Source organism: Phyllopteryx taeniolatus, chromosome 8 (genome assembly GCF_024500385.1).
Source record: "Phyllopteryx taeniolatus isolate TA_2022b chromosome 8, UOR_Ptae_1.2, whole genome shotgun sequence".
Classification (NCBI taxonomy): domain Eukaryota; kingdom Metazoa; phylum Chordata; class Actinopteri; order Syngnathiformes; family Syngnathidae; genus Phyllopteryx; species Phyllopteryx taeniolatus.
Genome location: NC_084509.1, coordinates 11,460,451 through 11,480,633, shown reverse-complemented (window position 1 = coordinate 11,480,633; position 20,183 = coordinate 11,460,451). Strand labels below are relative to the sequence as shown.

The 20,183-nt window shown below is 41.3% G+C and overlaps 1 protein-coding gene across 7 annotated transcripts in view; it reads left to right on the top strand.

The window, feature by feature from the left end:
• Positions 1–18,483, top strand: part of ppm1lb (protein phosphatase, Mg2+/Mn2+ dependent, 1Lb) — a 71,281-nt gene extending 52,798 nt beyond the window's left edge. For 6 of the 7 annotated variants that reach the window (XM_061782968.1, XM_061782964.1, XM_061782969.1 and 3 more), the window contains 3 exons: positions 832–1,042; positions 9,858–10,019; positions 14,998–18,483. In XM_061782968.1, coding sequence (XP_061638952.1) covers positions 832–1,042; positions 9,858–10,019; positions 14,998–15,338 — 714 coding nt within the window. In that variant the 3' untranslated portion in view covers positions 15,339–18,483. The remainder of the gene's footprint in view (positions 1–831; positions 1,043–9,857; positions 10,020–14,997) is intronic. The other variant, XM_061782966.1, reaches the window with a different exon arrangement.
• The last annotated feature ends 1,700 nt before the right edge of the window (positions 18,484–20,183 follow it).

Here is a 20,183-nt window from a genome sequence, read left to right as displayed (position 1 = left end):
GCGTTTCTTTCCAACAAATCTTCACGCGTTATGTGCATGCGTGCACCACACTGCCCATTTGGAAGCTAAGGCACGCACAACAGAAGCAGCACATAACATAAGAAGTGTTATATTTGAGTGAAATTTGTTGTTCAATAAAAAAAAATGTGTTTTTGAACAATATTTTATTATGTGTGAAAAAGTGTTATTTGAGTGAAACCTATGCCATGTTCAAAAAAGGTTTGTGGTTTTGAACAATATTTGATTCAAATATAAACAATATTTGACTTAGAAAACACATTTTTATCAAAATTGCAAGACGTAATGGCATTAATATCGATTCTTGTATCAGAACGTTCAAATGCAAGTGCTTGTACTCTTGTCTAAAAAAAAAGTGGTAGCGATGCGTCCTTGAAACTTAAACTTAAAATTAACCAGTGTCACGCAACGGATTGTTTTATTTTTTAGGTTCCACTGTATAGGCCAAGGTGTTTTTTTGCCAAAAATATTCAATTAAAAAAGCAAAACAAAAAAAGAGTCGCACTCTATCAACTGCTACAATTTCTTCTGTAATGAATCAGTGGTAAAATATTGAAAAACCTGACAGTTAATCCTACAGCAATAAAATAAATCCTATCATGTTTTGTGTACTGGGTTGCAGTCATGCTGCATTAATATTTCACAAAGCGACATCCACATCATTACACCGTCATGAGCAATAACACCTCTTAATGCGGCATGTACAATGCATTAAATTTTGCAGCACTGACAGAAACCAAATATAGTCTTGTCATAGTCTTACAACTTATTTGCATGGACCTCTTTTTTTTTCTCTCCACTGTCTGTTATCAGGCTGCTGCTGACTATGCAAAGGCTCACCTGCCGGAGGCGCTTCGCCAGCAGCTGCTAACCTATGAACGTGAGCGAGAGCGGAATAGGGAAAAGGATAAAGAGAAGAATGGCAAAACGGAAGGCATGTCCTACCCGTCTATCCTGGAGCAGCAGATCTTGATGTTAGACCGAGAAATGTTGGAAAAACTCTCTGCCACATACAATGAAGCAGGTGTGTTTGTGTGTGTGTTTAATCCATTTTTTTTTAAGAAACTCTTAGTAATATTAAGTGCACACATAATGTACATTTATTGCCCATAATTTTAGGTACAGCTGCACAATATAATGATATATAATGACACATTTTCCCACATTTGGGTGATTTTGTTATAGGCTGATGAAACCAAGGTTGAACTTGTTGACCATTAATCCAAAGGGTATGTTTGGTGTAAACACAACACTGCTCATCACCAAAAGAACACCATACGTACAGTGAATCCTGAGTCTTCAAAGTCTTTGAATCAACTGAATAGCTTATAGATACTTTTTGGATCAGCTGGAGAATCTTTTGAGACTTTTTGGATGAACAAAAATATCTTTAGAGAGTTTTGAGATGAACTGAAGAGTCTGTAGAGACTTTTGGACCAAGACATTTTGGAATAACTCAAGCATCCAGCATATAACATAACATGTTAAAAACATAACTTTCATAATCTTGTCCTTTGCTCTTGGCAAAGCTAATAAAAGACAAGACTTATTGTAGATGTACTCCATTTTGCAATAACCCCAAAACAAGGTTGTTAGATGCATTAATGAATATGTATCTCCATTGTACTGTCTGTCCTCATCTCCCCTTTCTCCTGTTGATGCCATTTATATATCTCTCTACATATACTGAATACAGTACATGTATGTGGTATTTCTTCCCGCTGTTTATCAATGTGTCTCCTTATCCAATGAACGCCTCCGCTCTCATCTTCCCGTCGCGGCCTGCTCATGTCACCCTCCTTGCTGCATAGGGTTCACAAACTAAAACATCCACATGCCCCTTCCTCTGACCCTTCTCTTACCTCTCTGAATCCACCCCCACCCCCACACTCCTCCTCTTCCTCCTCCTCCTTACTCCTGCCTTGTCTTCGTCCAGAGATAATTACTACAAGCCTTGTGAATATTGGCTTGTATTTAAACAGCTGAATAAGCAAGGCTGCTGACAGTCACTGTTCAACAATAGTCGACTGAAAGAGGAAGGGTATGAAATACAGAAGAGGCTTAAAGGAATTACCACGGACTAGCCCAGTGGTATGGTGAATGCCGACCTGTTTTGTAGCCACACGATGTACTTATTTTTTACTTTACAGGGAGTTTAGAGTTTCAGACATGAACATTCACTCTCAGCAAGACAAGACAGGAAAGAAATTATGACATAAGTTGAATAATTAGCTTCAACAAGGGTGAAGAGGTAAGGTTTAAAATTGAATTACAGGTCCGAACAATATGTAGTGTCATTTTCAACATGTGACTCCCATGTCAGCAATTTGGCCCCCAGCTCATTGAATCCAGTGGTGCTTTAGGGACAGAGAAAGCTCATATGACACGCTGGTTGTTAAAGAAGAGTATAAAACGCTATAGGCAACAGCTCCTCACTAAAGTCTCCAGTATAGCAGTGACAATTCTTTTTGTTGCACTAGCCCGCCGTCGACCTCTTTATCATCTTTATGCTTCTCATTCTCTTCTTCTGTACTCTAGCCAGAATCCGCTTACTGATCTATGCTGCTCTAGCAAGAAAAGCCATCTCCTGATCCCGCTCTCTTTTTTTGTTTTGATGCTTTGCAACCTTTTAAGCTCACAATGGGCTTCTGTCCGGAGCTATTATTTAGCCCAAACACCGAGAGTTAACTTTGAGAAAGCGATTGCTTGTTTAGGGTAGGAATTTATTACAGTCTCAACGTCTTGCAGGGTGGGAGGGCAACTGCTGATCAGGTAATTGTTGCTTATTTTTCCACTTGTGTCCGATTCACAGCTCTCTCTCCTCTTTATTGCAATCCAGGCTTGAATTAAGCTAGCAGGGAAGCAAGTGAGAGACGGATTCTCTAAGTGGAACTCTTAGTTCCCGACATATCCGATTCATCCTCTGGCTCTTCGTCACCTTGTTGTTTATCAGGAGGGGAAAAACACACAAAGCGGAGATAAGACTAATGTGATTTTAATGGAATGCCCATAAGCTTCAGGTCTATTTCGGAAACAGTCACCATGATTCAGTGTGGTATGCGTCTACTACTAACCTTGACGCAATAGCGTGAACTCTATGACATAACACAAGTTTTGACATACAACATAAGTTATCCAGTGATGCATGAGCACTGTAATGAAAACTTAAAGATGCAAACACCAATGTAGAGAGCAGGTGGTTACTTGCAGTAAATCTTTCTGTCAACGTATTTTTTTCTTACAAGGTGAATGACTTTGGCTCAGAGGGCCGAGAAAAGGCAAAACTTTAGGCTTTCAAAAACTGTATTAGCAATAATTAATTGAAAAATGTCAAGCTACACAGTAATTCCCCACCTATACGTAGTTTGTTATTCACCTATTCATGTTTTTGGGGGAACATGTTTTTGTGCTCTTTTTATAACTAAGATGCCACAAAATGGACAAGACAAGCTTTGTGTGTCAGGGAGGAGCTAAGTTGAGCCTTGGTTGTTAGTGGAAGTTAGAAGAGTCTTCATCGCACATGCATGTACATGCGCAATCAGAATCAAATCATCTGTAAGGCCTGTATTCACTGGGGATAGTGACTGAGCCCAGGTGTAAATAGTAAAAATCCATGAGTAATTGACGCCCCCACTAGAGAAGGTTTATAATTGACTGCCACAAAATGTGGGAAAGCACTACTATTGTCTAAATGAAGCTCCTCAACTCTAACATATTTCTTTAGTACAAGGATGCCACAAAATGGCAACAAAGCAATGCTATTGTCTAAATGAAGCTCCTAAATTTACATCAACATACTTCCTTCGCACCAAGATGCCACAAGATGGTGGCAAAGCAATATTTTTGTCCAAATGAAGCTCCTCAGCTCACTTCAGCATAGTTAATTGGCACCAAGATGCCACAAGATGGCAGCAAAGCAATACTTTTATTAAATTGAGTCATTATCGTGTGCTGTGGGGTGTATTAAAGGTGATTCTTCCTACCTGATCTGCTCAGAAAACAGTTGGGGGCAAAAATGGTAATTGTTACACCAGTTCAATATTCACGATCGCAGCTCCCAAAACTGAGGTCTGCCGAACCACAGACTTGTATTGGCCCGATTAGCTGTTGCGGGTGATTTCCCGGATCGGGCCTGACATATTTTGTCGGTAAAACTTCCTATTGTGTGAAATAATCCACGACCAACGATTTGGCCCAACGATAGCCCTACAACGGCAAAATGAAAGTCTAGCATGTTTGATTTTTGGGATATCTTCCGTGTAGTGTGACATATCAACGACAACTCTCCGACAGCGCACCTTGACGCAGACCAAGAGGACTGCGTATTGTAACCGGCGCATTGCCTCCTTTGCTTGCTGTAGTCAGCATACTTGGTCACCGTTCGCAATCATTTAGTCACACGCACAAACCAATGTTTACTGAATCTTTAGAGCATGATTCGACAGAACACCGGTAGGATTACGTACAAATGTTAGTGTTAGCACTAGCTTGCTAGGCTACATAACATTTTGTTGTCTGCTTGCGAGCCGTATCGTATTAAAAGTAGGTGAACATACCTTAAGCAATCCTTGAATGGATAGCCCAAAATGTCATCTTCCAATCACCCGGAGATGTGTTTTTTTCCTCTTTTTGTTCTTTTTTTCACAACATTGAAGCAGGGATCCATTGTTTGACAACAACTTGTCCCCATGGTAATAGTTGCATCCGTTTGGTATCTGGAAAGGTGACACATTTCCTGGTCCCTCCTCCCCGACAGTCTTTGATTTGACAAGATAAAGCCCATTCATTCATTCATTCATCTTCCTTTCCGCAGTGACAGTAAAAGATGTGATACGGTGGTATCGGTATACACGTCGTGTAGTGCTGCCACTGTCTGACCAAGATACGGCAAAATTTGAAGGCAGTAGTTTGACAGAGTGCCATCGTGAAATAACAATGTTGTCTTGTAGTCTGAGCCAGACATAAATGTGGCACATTACTTGGGTGGAGATATTAATTTTGTTTCAACATTGATGGTTATTCCTGTCCAATCTAAACCGATAATTAGCATGCACATGGCGTGTGCTATTGTAATAGGGAGCGTGTTGCTCGGCATGGGCTTGCCTAATTGGGGTAGAATGTGCTAGCAAGCCACCTCTGTCCATTATCTGTATCGCTATGGGATCCAGATAAGGATAATTAGCCAGACAGCATGGCACACTGCAGGGGAAGCTATATGTTGGATTAGGAATGCATGCAATTAGGAGACATATTTTTTCACCACTGTAAAAAAAAAAAAAAAAAAAAAAAAAAAAAAAGTTTCCAATGAAGTGTAATCAGTATTCGCTGCACTGCTCCTTGCTGTATTTCTTTATGTCCATGCTTAAGACTTTTTCTTCTCACCTATTGCCACATATTGTGAAAACTAAAAGTGTTTTGCTGCTGTGAAGTAATCACTCGTCTCCACTCCATCTTACATCTCATCTCTCCTTTGAAATGAGATTTATGGCGTTCCGTCTCACCCCGAAGCACCTGTGACATAAATTCCACGTCAGTCCATATCACGCCAACATGTGGAGCTTTTAGAAGTCTCAAGGTCTGCAGGTCTTTTCCAGCAAACTGCTTGCTTTTTGCTAATAGCATGGATGTCATCCTGCTCTTTTGACAGCAAACAAAAGCATGCACGCTTTATGCAGTACAGTCGTCCCTCGCCATATCGCAGTTCACTTCTCACGGTCTCATTGTATCGCAGATTTTTAAATCATACATATTGAATTTCAAATTGCTTTTTTTTTATTATATCGCGGGATTTTGCAGTGATCATTTTCCACACGGACCAATGTTACTGCAGATGTAATAATAACCGTGAGTCAGGAGGAAAGAGTGTGTAAAATTCTAAATTTCAAAAGTTTGGAATCATTTCACATTTAAAAAAAGAAGATACAGTAAAATGCAACGTGTCTACTACAAAGCAGAACTGGCTTACACAGCTGCATGGTAAAGTAAACGTTAGCTAATTTAATATAGCCCACCACCGCTAGTTAGAATGAATTGTAATCCCTCCACAAGTGGTCAAGGATAGACACAGCCGCTGGTGCACTTTCAATCACTACATTGAACAAACAGTAACGAAATAAACACGGAACAAGCACAGTGATACATTCAACAGGCAGACTGGCCAACGGTCAGCCAATTAACAGCCACCCGCAAACTCTACAATGTCATTGACTCCCACATCTTTCAACAGGCTAGGACACACACACCTTTTAAAGTCACACACATTCAAAGTCACAGATAAAGTGTAGAAGGTGAGGATGGTGACCCCAAGTGGGCAAAAATAATACTTGCACCTCACATTCATATTTTGTATTGGTATTGTGCAAAATCAATTTTCATGCATTTACTCAACTAATCACTGCAGACACTGCATGTGTCGATCTCCTGCTCAATTGTTCCCTCATTCGTGAACAAGACCCAGAGATACTTGAACTTCTCCACTTGGGGCAGGATCACCTCTCTGACCTGGAGAGGGCACGCCACCCTTTTCTGACTAAGGACCATGGCCTCAGATTTTGAGGTGCTGATTTTCTCCCAGCCGCTACACACTCAGCTGCGTACCGTTCCAGCGAGAGTTGGAGATCACGGCTTGATGAAGCTCATCAGAACCACATCCTGTGCAATGTGTTAATGTGCAGACTCTGTATCAGTCTGTCGTGGTGAAAAAGGAGCTGAGCCGAAAGGCAAAGCACTCGATCTAGTTCCTACCCTCACCTATGCTCATGAGCTGTGGTTCATGACCTAAAGAAAAAGATTGCGGATGCAAGCGGCTGAGATTAGTTTCCTCCGCAGGGTGTCCGGGTTCTCCCTTAGAGATAGGGTGAGAAGCTCGTCATCCGGGAGGGGCTCAGAGTAGGGCCGCTGCACCTCCACATTGAGAGAAGCCAGATGAGGTGGCTCGGGCATCTGGTTAGGATGCCTCGTGGACGCCTCCCTGGTGAGGTGTTCCGGGCACGTCCCACCAGGAAGAGGCCCCGGGGACGACCCAGCTCACGCTGGAGATACTACATCTCCCGACTGGCCTGGGAATGCCTTGGGATCTCCCCGAGAGAGTTGGACGAAATGGCTGGGGAGAGGGGTTAAGCTGCTGCCCCCACGACCCGACCTTGGATAAGCGGAGGAAAATGGATGGATGGATGGATGGATACTGACTAATTGTTAAAAAAAAAATTGACAGCCCCAGCACTAATAGGAAGTGTATAACGCTATGGGAAAGGGTAAAATGAGAGTAGGGAAGGTCATAAAGCTATAAAATATTTATAAATAATAAAACAAATATATGTTTGCTACTTTGCATGGTGTTCTGGAACCTAACCCACAATAAATGAGGGGACTACTGTATATGCAGTACACGGTAGATCAGGACTCCCTCCTACCAATCGTGATAATGCTTGTTGATGATGTCATTGTATCTGCCTCAGTGTGAATATGGCTTCAAGCACATGTGAGCACGGAGCTGCCACTGCCAGCACCATTTTTGAACACTTACATTGAGCATAAGCCACTTTGTGACCATAAAATCTAATTATTGACAGTTATGTAGACTGGAGAGTACAAAAATAGCACTGTAACCTTGTAAAATGAGCCACATATTGCTTTACCATGTCGAAAGACAAAGATACATTTCCATTACAAAGCCATTGTGCTTCAATCGCTTCAAGACACAATAAGTAAGTCAACTCCACACAATTGTTAATAATCCATCCATTCATCCATCCATTTTCTTTACTGTTTATCCTCACTAGGGTCGCGGGCGTGCTGGAGCCTATCCCAGCTATCTACGGGCGGGAGGCGGGGTAAACCCTGAACCGGTCACCAGCCAATCGCAAGGCACATAGAAACAAACAACCATTCGCACTCACATTCACACCTCCGGGCAATTTAGAGTCTTCAATCAACCTACCACGCATGTTTTTGGTATGTGGGAGGAAACCGGAGTGCCCGGAGAAAAACCACCCAGGCACGGGTAGAACATGCAAACTCCACACAGGCGGGGCCGGGATTTGAATCCCGGTCCCCAGAACTGTGCAGATGTGCTAACCAGTCCACACCGTGCCGGCTTGTTAATAATCAATGGATCTATTATTAGCCCTATCCCTGTTCAATATAACTAAATCCAGAGTTTCCCTCCACTGTTTTTACCCTTTTACTGCCCATTTCCTCATCTAGTCTTGGCTAGTGCTGGATGCCTAGCCGATCACTTTTACACCCTCCACTTTAGTCTATGGTGTGTGAACAGATGGCTTTGGCTCTCACGCAAAAGGCTTCAGTGTCCACACGGTTCAATCGGGCTGACGAGCTAAACAGAGAGGCCATGCTTCCCCTCCCTCCCATTTTTTTAGTTTACAGCAGGAGTTAGGAGTGTATTGAATGGTTGTATGCCATTTGTCCTTAGAAACAAAAAATACTTTGGATTTGTTTGGTTATTCCGTGCAAGATTTTTCTATTTCACTCGGTCATCAATGTTCACATTTAAAGTGGACGGTTTTGGAGAACAGATTTTTTTTAATTTAATTTAATTTTATTTTTTTTTTATTGGTTGTGTACAATTAGTTGAGGCCCACCAATCAAGTGCGAAATTACATCCATCCGTCCATTTTCATAGCATCAGCTCATTCGCGTTGTAGTTGAGCTAGAGCCTATGGCAGCTGACTTTGGGTGAGATGCAAGGTACTCCATGGACTGGTCGCCAGTCACTTGCTAGGCACATATAGACAAACAACCATTCACACTCACATTCACACCGATGGACAATTTACATAGTCTTTTGCAAAACTCAATAGACAGGCTAATGAAAATAGCGTCAATATCACGGTTGTTCTCAACCTTTATACATCTTATATTTGAACACAAATGGTAGCAACACATTCAGACATAGTGCACACCAATACTCGCAGGCACATATTCATTATCCTCTGCCAAAAAACAATATCACCGAAGCTTGGTTGTGACCGTCTTCTGTGTTTCATCATTAAATGTGCGTAATATACTCTTTGCTGGTGACCAAGGAGTGTACAGAATGAGGCCTATTAAATTAAAGCATGAAATTATGATACACAAACTGTTGAATTCTTTCCATTCTATTTAATTATTAGTGTATGTTTTCATAAAACACAATAATATAGAATGTTCATTTTTGTTATAAAAACATTTTACAATTTTTTTTGTTGCTGTTTTTTTGGGTAGCTGGAATGGATAGTGGCATGTGCAGTCATTTCAATGGGGAAAGATGATTTGAGTGTTTTGAGTTACGAGCGTGATCACAGAACAAAATAAACTCATAAGTTGAGGCACCATTGTATATAAAATTTTTGTTTGTTTGTTTGTGTGGTTGTTTGTTTCGAATGTAAAAAAAATGTGCCAGTAAAGTTTTGGAAACACTACACTAAGCAACCACATTGCTGCAACCCCTGTCGTCATGGTAACCCAAAACCATATTTGCGTTGGAACACCCCGCATGAAAAGGTTTTGGGGTCATTTGCATGAGACAGGACTGCTCTTTAAAAAAAAAAAAAAAAAAAAAAAAAAAAAGAGTATGAAAAGTGTTTTGATTAAAGCTTTTCACAGGAGTGTTACACGTGGGAAAAATGCATGTCTCCTTTGACATCTTGTAAATAATGCATGAGTCCCAAAAACAAAATTCAAGCTTAAGTAGGAAGTGGATATCTATGAGTTTCTGATTCAAATTATGATTGTTCATCCATCCTCCCATTTTACACACAGGCAAAATTATTATTCTTATTATAAAGTCAATTATTTCCAGATCACCCACACTCCTTCTTCTGGTCCTCCTCCTCCCTCAGGCACCACATGTCTGGTGGCCCTGCTGTCCGATAAGGAACTGACTGTCGCCAACGTCGGCGACTCGCGTGGAGTCCTGTGTGATAAAGACGGCAACGCCATTCCTCTATCTCACGACCACAAGCCGTACCAGCTAAAAGAGCGCAAGAGGATCAAGAAAGCTGGTGAGAGTCTGCACATACTGACTGTGGGCTGCATACAAATTAATTTGTTACTTTGGGAATCAAAACATAAAAACAGTCATGACCACCGGCGTGTTTTGTCTTTATAGCAAGGCAGAATTTAGTGTTCTGGTTATCAAATACAGCCAGAGAGGGCACACAGCACTTCAGGTGCATTTGGAGCCATGATTCTGCCTCTCACTCTTACTGCATACACTATGGAATGCTGGAGTGATGATGGCAGGGGGCCAGAAGAGTGAGCCTGTGGGACCACACTGCACAATAGTCCATCATCTCCATCTAATGGCTCATTGAGGTAGTGGAGGAATACAACTACAAGGCACTGACTGCTTAAAAACTATGTCCAACCCTTGCTCCTCTCATAGTAGTGCACGCACACTTCAGTGGAAAGGCCCAATCTGCTGATTAGAAATGGAAAGGGGTTTAGTTGTTCCCAAATTCTACGTATGAAAAGGGAGAACCGGATTGTCTTGAAACTGTTGTGCCGTGAATGCCAACTTCCTCTCCATCCATCCATCCATTTTCTGAGCCGCTCCTCACTAGGGTCGCGGGCGTGCTGGAGCCTATCCCAGCTGTCATCGGGCAGGAGGCGGGGTACACCCTGAACTGGTTGCCAGCCAATCCCAACTTCCTCTCATACAGGCAAATTATGTTAATCCTTTGAGTGACTCTGACTTTAAAATTGTAAACGAGACAAAGATACAGAACTGGCAATACTATGCTGCAACAGCAAGTAAAAGATAACAAATTAGTAAAAAAATAATAATTGTAATAAAGTACACACACACATCTATATTCCCATATATATAAAATCATAAAAAATAAGAATTATAATAATTTGTGAATAATCCCTCACAGGATTAATAAAAAAACAGCTTTCTGAAAGAAAGAAATTGATGCTAGTAATAAAACTTGAATCAAATTATATATATATATATATATATATGTATATATATATATATATATATATTAGACCATATTTATTTAACAATATGTGGTATGTAATTTGTTTTTCAAATATAAATTAAATAAAATTTAATTTAAATATATTAGATGTAAAAAATTAAAAGGAAACAAGAAAATAATATAGATTGAAATAAATGATTTAAATAAAACAAGCTAAAAATATAGATTAAATTATAAATAACAATTACTTATTAATTTTTTTATTAATTAATACTGTATGTATGTTAAAACAGAAATAATAATTCCTCACTGGGTTACTAATCTGTCACCAATAATAATAATAATAATAAGTCACTGATGGTGTAGTGTTACACCTACGTGACTTTGGTGCGGGCAGCGTGGGTTCAGTTCCCACTCCGTGACGGTGTGAATGTGAGTGCGAATGGTTGTCTGTGTCTATATGTGCCCTGCGACTGACTGGCGACCAGTTCAGAATGTAGTCCGCCTTTCGCCCGAAGTCAGCTGGGATAGGCTCCAGCGCCCCGCGACCCCAACCAGGCTAAGCGGTGTCGAAAATGGATGGAATGGATAATAATAATAATAATAATAATAATAATAATACTCAAATTACAAATAACAGTTATAGTTTTGCGATGAGATTTATTTAACAATGTGTATAATTAATATTTACAGGATATTTAGGGGTTTTAAATCCTAAAATTATTTTTTAATTAATTCATCAAACACATATTAAGATATTTTGCTAATTATTAAATTCTTCAAATACATTATATACAACTGTATATATTTTATGTTAAAACAGTTCAAATAATTCCACGCAGGATTAAAAATGTATCTACATCCATTCATCCATCCATTTTCTTCCGCTAATCCGGAGTCGGGTGGTGGGGGCAGCAGCCTTAGCAGGGAAACCCAGATTTCCCTTTCCCTAGCCACTTCGTCCAGCTCTTTCGGGGGTATCCCGAGGTGCTCCTAGAACGTGCCCGGAACACATCACCAGGGAGGCATCCAGGAGGCATCCTAACCAGATGCCCGAGCCACCTTATCTGGCTTCTCTCAATGTGGAGGTGCAGCGGCCCTACTCGAAGCCCCTCCCAAACGACCGAGCTTCTCACACCATCTCTAAGTTAGAGCCCGGACACCCTGCGGAGGAAACTATTTTTTTCCGCTTGTATCCACGACAGACTGATACAGAGTGCACATCACTAAATCCGCCTGCACTGATCCGCCTGTCGATCTCCTGCTCCATTCTTCCCTCACTCGTGACTTGTTAAGACCCCGAGATACTTGAACTCCTCCACTTCGGGGGGGATCACCTCCCTGACCCAGAGAGGGCACTCCACCATTTTCCAACATGTTTATAATATATATACACTGTGTGTGTGTATGTGTGTGTGTGTGTGTATGATATATATATCCATCCATCCATCAATTTTCTGAGCCGCTTCTCCTCACTAGGGTCGCGGCCGTGCTAGAGCCTATCCCAGCTATCATTGGGCAGGAGGCGTGGTACACCCTGAACTGGTTGCCAGCCAATCGCAGGGCACATAGAAACAAACAACCATTCGCACTCACATTCACACCTACGGGCAATTTAGATTAAACCCCGGTCCTCAGAACTGTGAGGCAGACGCTCTAACCAGTCGTCCACCGTGCCGCCTTATATATATACGCTGACACGCTGTGGTGACCCCGAATATATATATATATATATATATATATATATATATATATATATATATATATATATATATATATATATATATATATATATATATTTTTTTTTTTTTTATTCGGGGTCACCACAGCGTGTCATCCTTTTCCATGTAAGCCTATCTCCTGCATCCTCCTCTTTAATACCAACTGCCCTCATGTTGTCTTCCCTCACTACTCACTACATCTATCAACCTTCTCTTTGGTCTTCCTCTCGCTCTCTTGCCTGGCAGCTCCATCCTCATCATCCTTCTACCAATATACTCACTCTCTCTCCTCTGGACGTATCCAAACCATTGAAGTCTTCTCTCTCTAACTTTGTCTCCAAAACATCTAACCTTGGCTGTCCCTCTGGTGACCTCACTTCTAATCCTATCCAACCTGGTCACTCCGAAAGAGAACCTCAACATCTTCATTTCCACCACCTCTCGCTCTGCTTCCCGTTGTCTCTTCAGTGCCACTGTCTCTAATCCGTACATCATGGCTGGCCTCACCACTGTTTTATAATCTTTGCCCTTCATCCTAGTAGACTCTTCTGTCACACCTGACACCTTCCTCCACCCGTTCCAACCTGCTTGGACCCGTTTCTTCACTTGCTTACCACACTCACCATTGCTCTGGAATGTTAACCCCAAGTATTTAAAGTCCTCCACCCTCGCTATCTCTTCTACCTGTAGCCTCACTCTTCCCCCTCCACCTCTCTTATTCATGCACATATATTGTTTTACTTCAGCTAATCTTCATTCCTCTCCTTTCCAGTGCATGCCTCCATATTTCTAACTCTTCTTCCACCTGCTCCCTGCTTTCACTGCAGATCACAATGTCATCTGCAAACATCATGGTCCACAGAGACTCCAGTCTAACCTCATCTGTCAGCCTATCCATCACCACTGCAAACAGGAAGGGGCTCAGGGCTGGTCCCTGATGCAGTCCCACCTCCACTGTAAATTCCTCTGTCACACCGACAGCACACCTCACTACTGTTCTGCTGCCCTCATATATATATATATATATATATATATATATATATATATATATATATACACACACACATATATATATATATATATATATAAGTCAGCATGTCAAGTCTCAAGAATCTAAACCGGATGAAATATGAAATAAAAAGGCACACTTTTTATGAAGTAAATAAAAAGGCAGACTTTTTTTGTAGTTTCATCTTGTTTGAAAAAGGCAGACATCTTGAATTAAATGATAAAATAAAACAGACAAAATACTTAAATAAAAAGGCAGCATTCACTTGAATTACAGGTAGGCTATACATGTTTTAAACAAGCTAAACTGGTGACGTTTCATACATCAAACTATAAAATATAAAGGCAGCATTCACTTGAATTACAGTATATATCCTTTTTCAAACCAGTTACAATTGTGATGCTCATTAACAGCACTTTTGTGATTCCCTCAGCTCCTGATGTTTTCTTTGAAACCACTCCACTAGTTTGTCTTGTTTTTAGCTAGGCTGTTGTGCAGTACATTATGCATGAAATAAGATGCTGCATAGAAGAGGAAAAAATCTATTGCAGTCGCAAACAACACGAGCCAGCTAGCTCGGGAAGTGATGACATGTTGTGAATAGGGTTTCAAAATTCCTGAAATTTTCAATGTTCGGACCCAAGGGAATTAATGAGAATTTATGGAAATAAACCAGAAATTTACCAAATTGAAGGTTGGCTCTAAATAGGGAACTTAAATATAGTGTAGGAAATTGTATTTTGGCTTAATCCTGACCAAAACAACCAGATTTCATACAAGTACTGTTGAATGTCTGTGCTATTCCTTCAAGAAATGCCACTGGTTACTGCCGAGTTATTGAGAGCATGCCCCCTAGGGGCTTCACGACTTCAGATTCAGATTCACAAAGTGGACGTCGACTAGTCTCAGATGACATCGTTGATAATATTTAGTACAGTACTATAATTTAAAATTACAGTAAAATGGAATGCTTTGCATTAATTTGTATTCGGCGACAAAAGGCAGCTCAAACACAGAATTTACGCAGAACATGAAGGTTAGAACACAAGAGCGTCGATATTTCCAGCCAGAGGGGAAATAAAATCCTTGTGCTGGGTGTGTTTGCCGCCCGCTGGGACATTCAGGTAACACTTGCAAAACTGGGCCAAACAGGGAAACCAGTCCTCGTTCTGGGCCCACCACAGCAGCGGGTTCTGCAAGGTGTAAATAATCACGGATCTCTTCAAGTGCAGTGGAAAGTTTTCTGTTCTCCTTCCACTTTGAAAAGTTGTTCAATATCCTGCTGGAGCCTATCTATCTAAATGTTCCTTTCTCTTTCTGTCAGGCGGTTTCATCAGTTTCAACGGTTCGTGGCGCGTGCAGGGCATCCTGGCCATGTCCCGCTCCCTGGGCGACTACACCCTGAAGAATCTCAACGTGGTCATCCCCGATCCCGACGTCCTCTCCTTCGACCTGAACAAGCTGCAGCCCGAGTTCATGATACTGGCGTCGGATGGCCTCTGGGACACCTTCAGCAACGAAGAGGCCGTGCGTTTCGTCCGCGAACGCCTGGACGAGCCGCACTTCGGCGCCAAGAGCATCGTCCTCCAGTCGTACTACCGCGGCTGCCCCGACAACATCACCGTCATGGTGGTCAAGTTCAAAGGCAAGACCGGTGCGCAATAGATCCCTTTCAAGTAGCTGTTTGGAGTTGGGATATGCATAATATTCGATTAATTTACCACTGAGGATTCTGTGTGGAATTAATTGTTGATTATATCAAAGCAATGAAGGCAAAATGGAGCGTGACACTGCATGGCTGCGACCAGCTGACACGGTATAGATTCACTCAGAACTACAGAACCCCGCCCGTTTAGTGCAGGAGATATAGAGACCATGTAAAAAACATTTTGATATTATTTATATTTGCTCCAGCATCCTCACTTGTCCATAGAAACATAGTTATGAATAAGCTCATGGGCTCTTTTTATACAGTCATGGCTAGAAATATTGGCACCCCAGGTGTGCCAATATTTTTTAGCACGACTATACGTATTATATATTTATATATGTTTCAGAGACACGGCACAAGCTTTTACATAGTATGCAGTATTCCTATATATTGTGTGCCCCTCACTCAAGTAACTTTATAATATTTACGCCGCAGAAAGTCTTTGCCGTGTCTGTTGGCTTGTCATACAGGCAAAAGTACAGACGACAGTACTGCAAACTACTGCGTGGGTCTTTTTTTCCTCCTGCCCAGTGCATAATAACCATAATAGAGTCGTAGGTATATACAGGGAAATCCTCACCTCTTGTCTGCGCCATTTCGCCGGCGGACCACGGCGGCTGCGAGATTTAGTTGTCTTGCTGGCGGTTGAGGTCCCGATGGCCGCAGGAAAAATAGTTGTCACCGCAGCTGGTTTCAGCCTTGCCTAACTACACCTGTGTATCCAATGCCTTCTGCTAAGTCTTTCTCAGAACACGCCGGTTCGAAGTGATCACCACAGAGTTTAGAATGCTTGCTAGGTACCCATAGCTGACCACGTTTCTTCCCCTGTCAAGTGACTTTCCCTAGCCACTGCTCACATGTTCCTTTTTCACTTGGAAAGCCACAGAAACTCTTGCCGCTGCCTCAACCATTTGTACAACCAAATGCCACACAAATAACCATTGTGAATTCGCTAAATCATACGACAACAAATAGACAAGGCATGGAACAATAGCACAAAATGCCGAATGAACAGGCTGGTTGGCTCGTGTTACGTCACAGCGCCGAAGACCGGAAGGCGCGAGATGCAAAAACCAGAAGGCGCATTCTGAATCATATTTATCGATTTAACTGCCTGTATATCTGCTATATAATCACTTCAAAATGGCAGATGTGTTTTGTAAAGGGGTTATAGAGTTATCAAGAACATTTTTAACATCTTTTTCCACTGACCTATAAACACCAAAATGGTTAACCAAACCATATAATTTTGTCTCATGAAAGTCTGCTATCTTAATGATAACAATCAATACGAAACGTTGTAGACAGACTAACGGATATTAGCATAGATACTACAGTAATTATAAACCTTCAAAAAACAGCAGCAACACATTCAAACAGAGTATACAACAATGCTATTTCAATGCATATATTCTCTTTGCTCTGCGGGAACAATGCCTATTACTATTAGTATGACTGGAGATAGCGTAATAATCGGTTAAGATGTTAAAAAGCGGTACAAAGTACAAACTTGACTTGGCTAGCAGGCTTACATCCACTCTACATGGCACAACTCCTGGGGACAGTAATGTTGCTGCTCAATACAACATTGGCATGGAAACAGGAATTTAAAAAATCATATATTTTAAACCATCCATTTTCCATTATCCATTGATCCTCATTAGGGTCGCGGGCATACTGGCGCCTATCGCAACTGACTCTGGGCAAGAGGCGGGGTACACCCTGAACTGGTCGCCAGCCAATTGCAGGGCAATATATTTTAAACATATCATATAATTGAGTCTCTTCATACTTATATGCACATATAGAATTTTATATTATATAATTTGTTTTTTAATTCATGATTTATAAACTATTTTGTTTTAAATCACATCATCTAGAATCTGGGGGAATAATATCAAGAATAAAAATCTGAATTTAGGTAACTGTGCAGCATAAATCTAATACCGCTCTTCCTTACAAAAATTGTCCAAATGCAATTTTATTTGGATTTAGATTAGAGTCCAGAAGTTTCATTTTCTTTTGTTGATTTGGGGATTTATGCTTGGCTCATTGGTTTTGGGCCAAAAATTGAGTGTTAATTTTTTTCTCAACCTTGACTAAAGCCCCATCATGATGCTTCAAAGTGGCTATAGTTCAACTGGTATTGTTTTTGCACTAGGGGGGGAAAAAAATCTAAGTGAACGGATGTATGTCGGCTGTAACAATGCATTGTGACACCACTATTTTAAATGACCTTATTTGCATACCGTTTCATTTTCAACGTGTTTGTCAGGTCACATGTTTCAGCTCTGTAATTTCCCGATGTTTCCACTGTTCGTTAAGGTTTGTACAGCAATAGGAGGATGAATGTGCTTGTACAGCATGGGACTGCCACGTTTTATCATTTTTGAACGTTTTAGTTCATAATAAACGATTGATGAATTTTTGTTTTTGAGGACTTTTTTGATTTGTGTTCCCAGTCAGAACCAATTTATTAGAAATGTTTTGCTCTGCTGCTCACGCAAACGTTGGATAGAATTTCAAAAGGTCACTTTAAATAAATGTTAAAATGTAATAACATGACCTTCATGAAGCAATACAGCTCTAGTGACACTTAACGGTTGCTGGATGATGTAACACTGAAATGAAACAAACATTTGAATGACGTGTATAATTGCTGCCTTATTTTTAACGGTTTGTTTCCTGTAATATCTGCTGCCATTTTTTCCCCCAAAAACGTGTGCCCCGCATGACTATAGTTTCACTCTCTAATAAGCCACATGTAAAGTAGAAATGTTTAAAAAAATGTCTCCAAGAGACATAAAATGTAAGATGAATGTACATACTGTGCAGATGTGGGCAACCTCATTACTTGGTGCCTACACGGCAATAAAGAAAGCAACGTAGATTGTATTACATCAGCAATATGTTCAAATGTCTTTTGTTTGGAATTTTTTCCATTCAAACCTATCTCATTCATCATGAACATTGCAGAATGTTAGTTTGGCATTTGTATATGTGTACTTTCATAAACTGTATGGATTAAAAAAAAATATTTTAAGATGTAATTTAGAAAAAAGTTAACATTAAAATGAGAGTATTACATTATTTACAGTATCTGTGTGTTCTGTGGTTTTCATTTCTGACATTAATTGTCACGTGTACCGCCGGGCCAAGGACAATTCTTTTTGTTACCATGATGGCCAGGGCTGAAGCCTGAGCCGTGCGAGAGCGGGGAAAACACATTTTCATTCATGGAGGCAGCAGTTTATACACTATGTACTCGTATGTTGAGCACGAACATCACCAAAGACAAATACCACCTCCACCGCACTGACAACTTCAACAAGTAATCAACTATGTGCTGCTCATCAGATGCTAATGCTAATCTGTGAGTCAACACAACTCAATGCAGCTCTGCTTACCTTTTGATTTTGATTTATAGCAAAGGGGTGTGGGTGTTTCAGCATGACAGTGCCTCTGTATGATTGTGTTTCAGAGAGTGTAGTCACACCCGAACCCTCATTTTACACTTGATGAATCAGCAGACAGTTAAGATATCCAACTGTTTGTATACAAGACATTAAAAAGTTATTTTTCCAAACTTGTCGCCTCGCTGGCACAATTTTCCCTCTTGTGAAATTCAGCGGGACAACGCGGTTCTGTGGTTGGCAAAGTGTGGACCATAAGCAGCCAGATAGCGCGATGCACAATGGTACCCTTCCATCCATCCATCCATTTTCTGAGCCGCTTCTCCTCACTAGGGTCGCGGGCGTGCTGGAGCCTATCCCACCAGCTATCATCGGGCAGGAGGCGGAGTACACCCTGAACTGGTTGCCAGCCAATCGCAGGGCACACATAAACAAACAACCATTCGCACTCACGTTCACACCTACGGGCAATTTAGAGTTTTCAATTAACCTACCATGCATGTTTTTGGGATGTGGGAGGAAACCGGAGTCCCCGGAGAAAACCCACGCAGGCACGGGGAGAACATGCAAACTCCACACAGGCGGGGCCGGGGATTGAACCCCGCTCCTCAGAACTGTGAGGCTGACGCTCTAACCAGTCGTCCACCGTGCCGCCCAATGGTACCCTTAGGTGATTTATTTATTTATTTTTCTCCCCTCCTCCTCACCCCGCGATGTGCGGCCGGCAACTGCCAAACGCTGTTGTTCTGGACCTCCAGCGGCTACTCTAAGCACTGTCGGGCTAGCAAGGGGCCGTGGGGCAGCGGCTCCCGTCCGGTTCGTCGCTGGCTCGTAACGCATTACACGTGGGCTAGATGGCGGAGACACTGTAGCCCAAATATTTGTATTGGTGTTTATATATTGGGGCAGGGCCCCATGCTAGAAAAGTATACGCCCCAGCCCGCTGTTGTCACGGGGCTAGTTTTTAGTCTGCAGTCTTTGCATGTTTTCAAGACTTATCTTCAAACATATTTAATGTATTTAAAAAAAAAAAAAAAAACAACAGTGAGTTTCGTTCAACTTTAAAGAAAGACATAAAAGTGGATGTCCTGGGAAATTTTTGTTTCTCAAACACCTGTTGCAAATTTTACTCTTCAGCTCCTTGGCAGAGGAGCAAAGGCAGGAAAATATCACTGAAGAGTTGGACACTCAAAAGTTTAGAAAAGGTCAAATTAATTTCAGCTGTAAAGGTTATCGTGCATTTTAGGTTCATCCTGATATTCCTAAGTGTAAGTAGTACATGTCACCTTTAATAAGGTCCAATATTTCCCATGCATGACCACCGCCAGGCTGGAATACAATCCGGATGTCCCAAACAAGGACTTCCGTGCTGTTGGGGCTGAATGA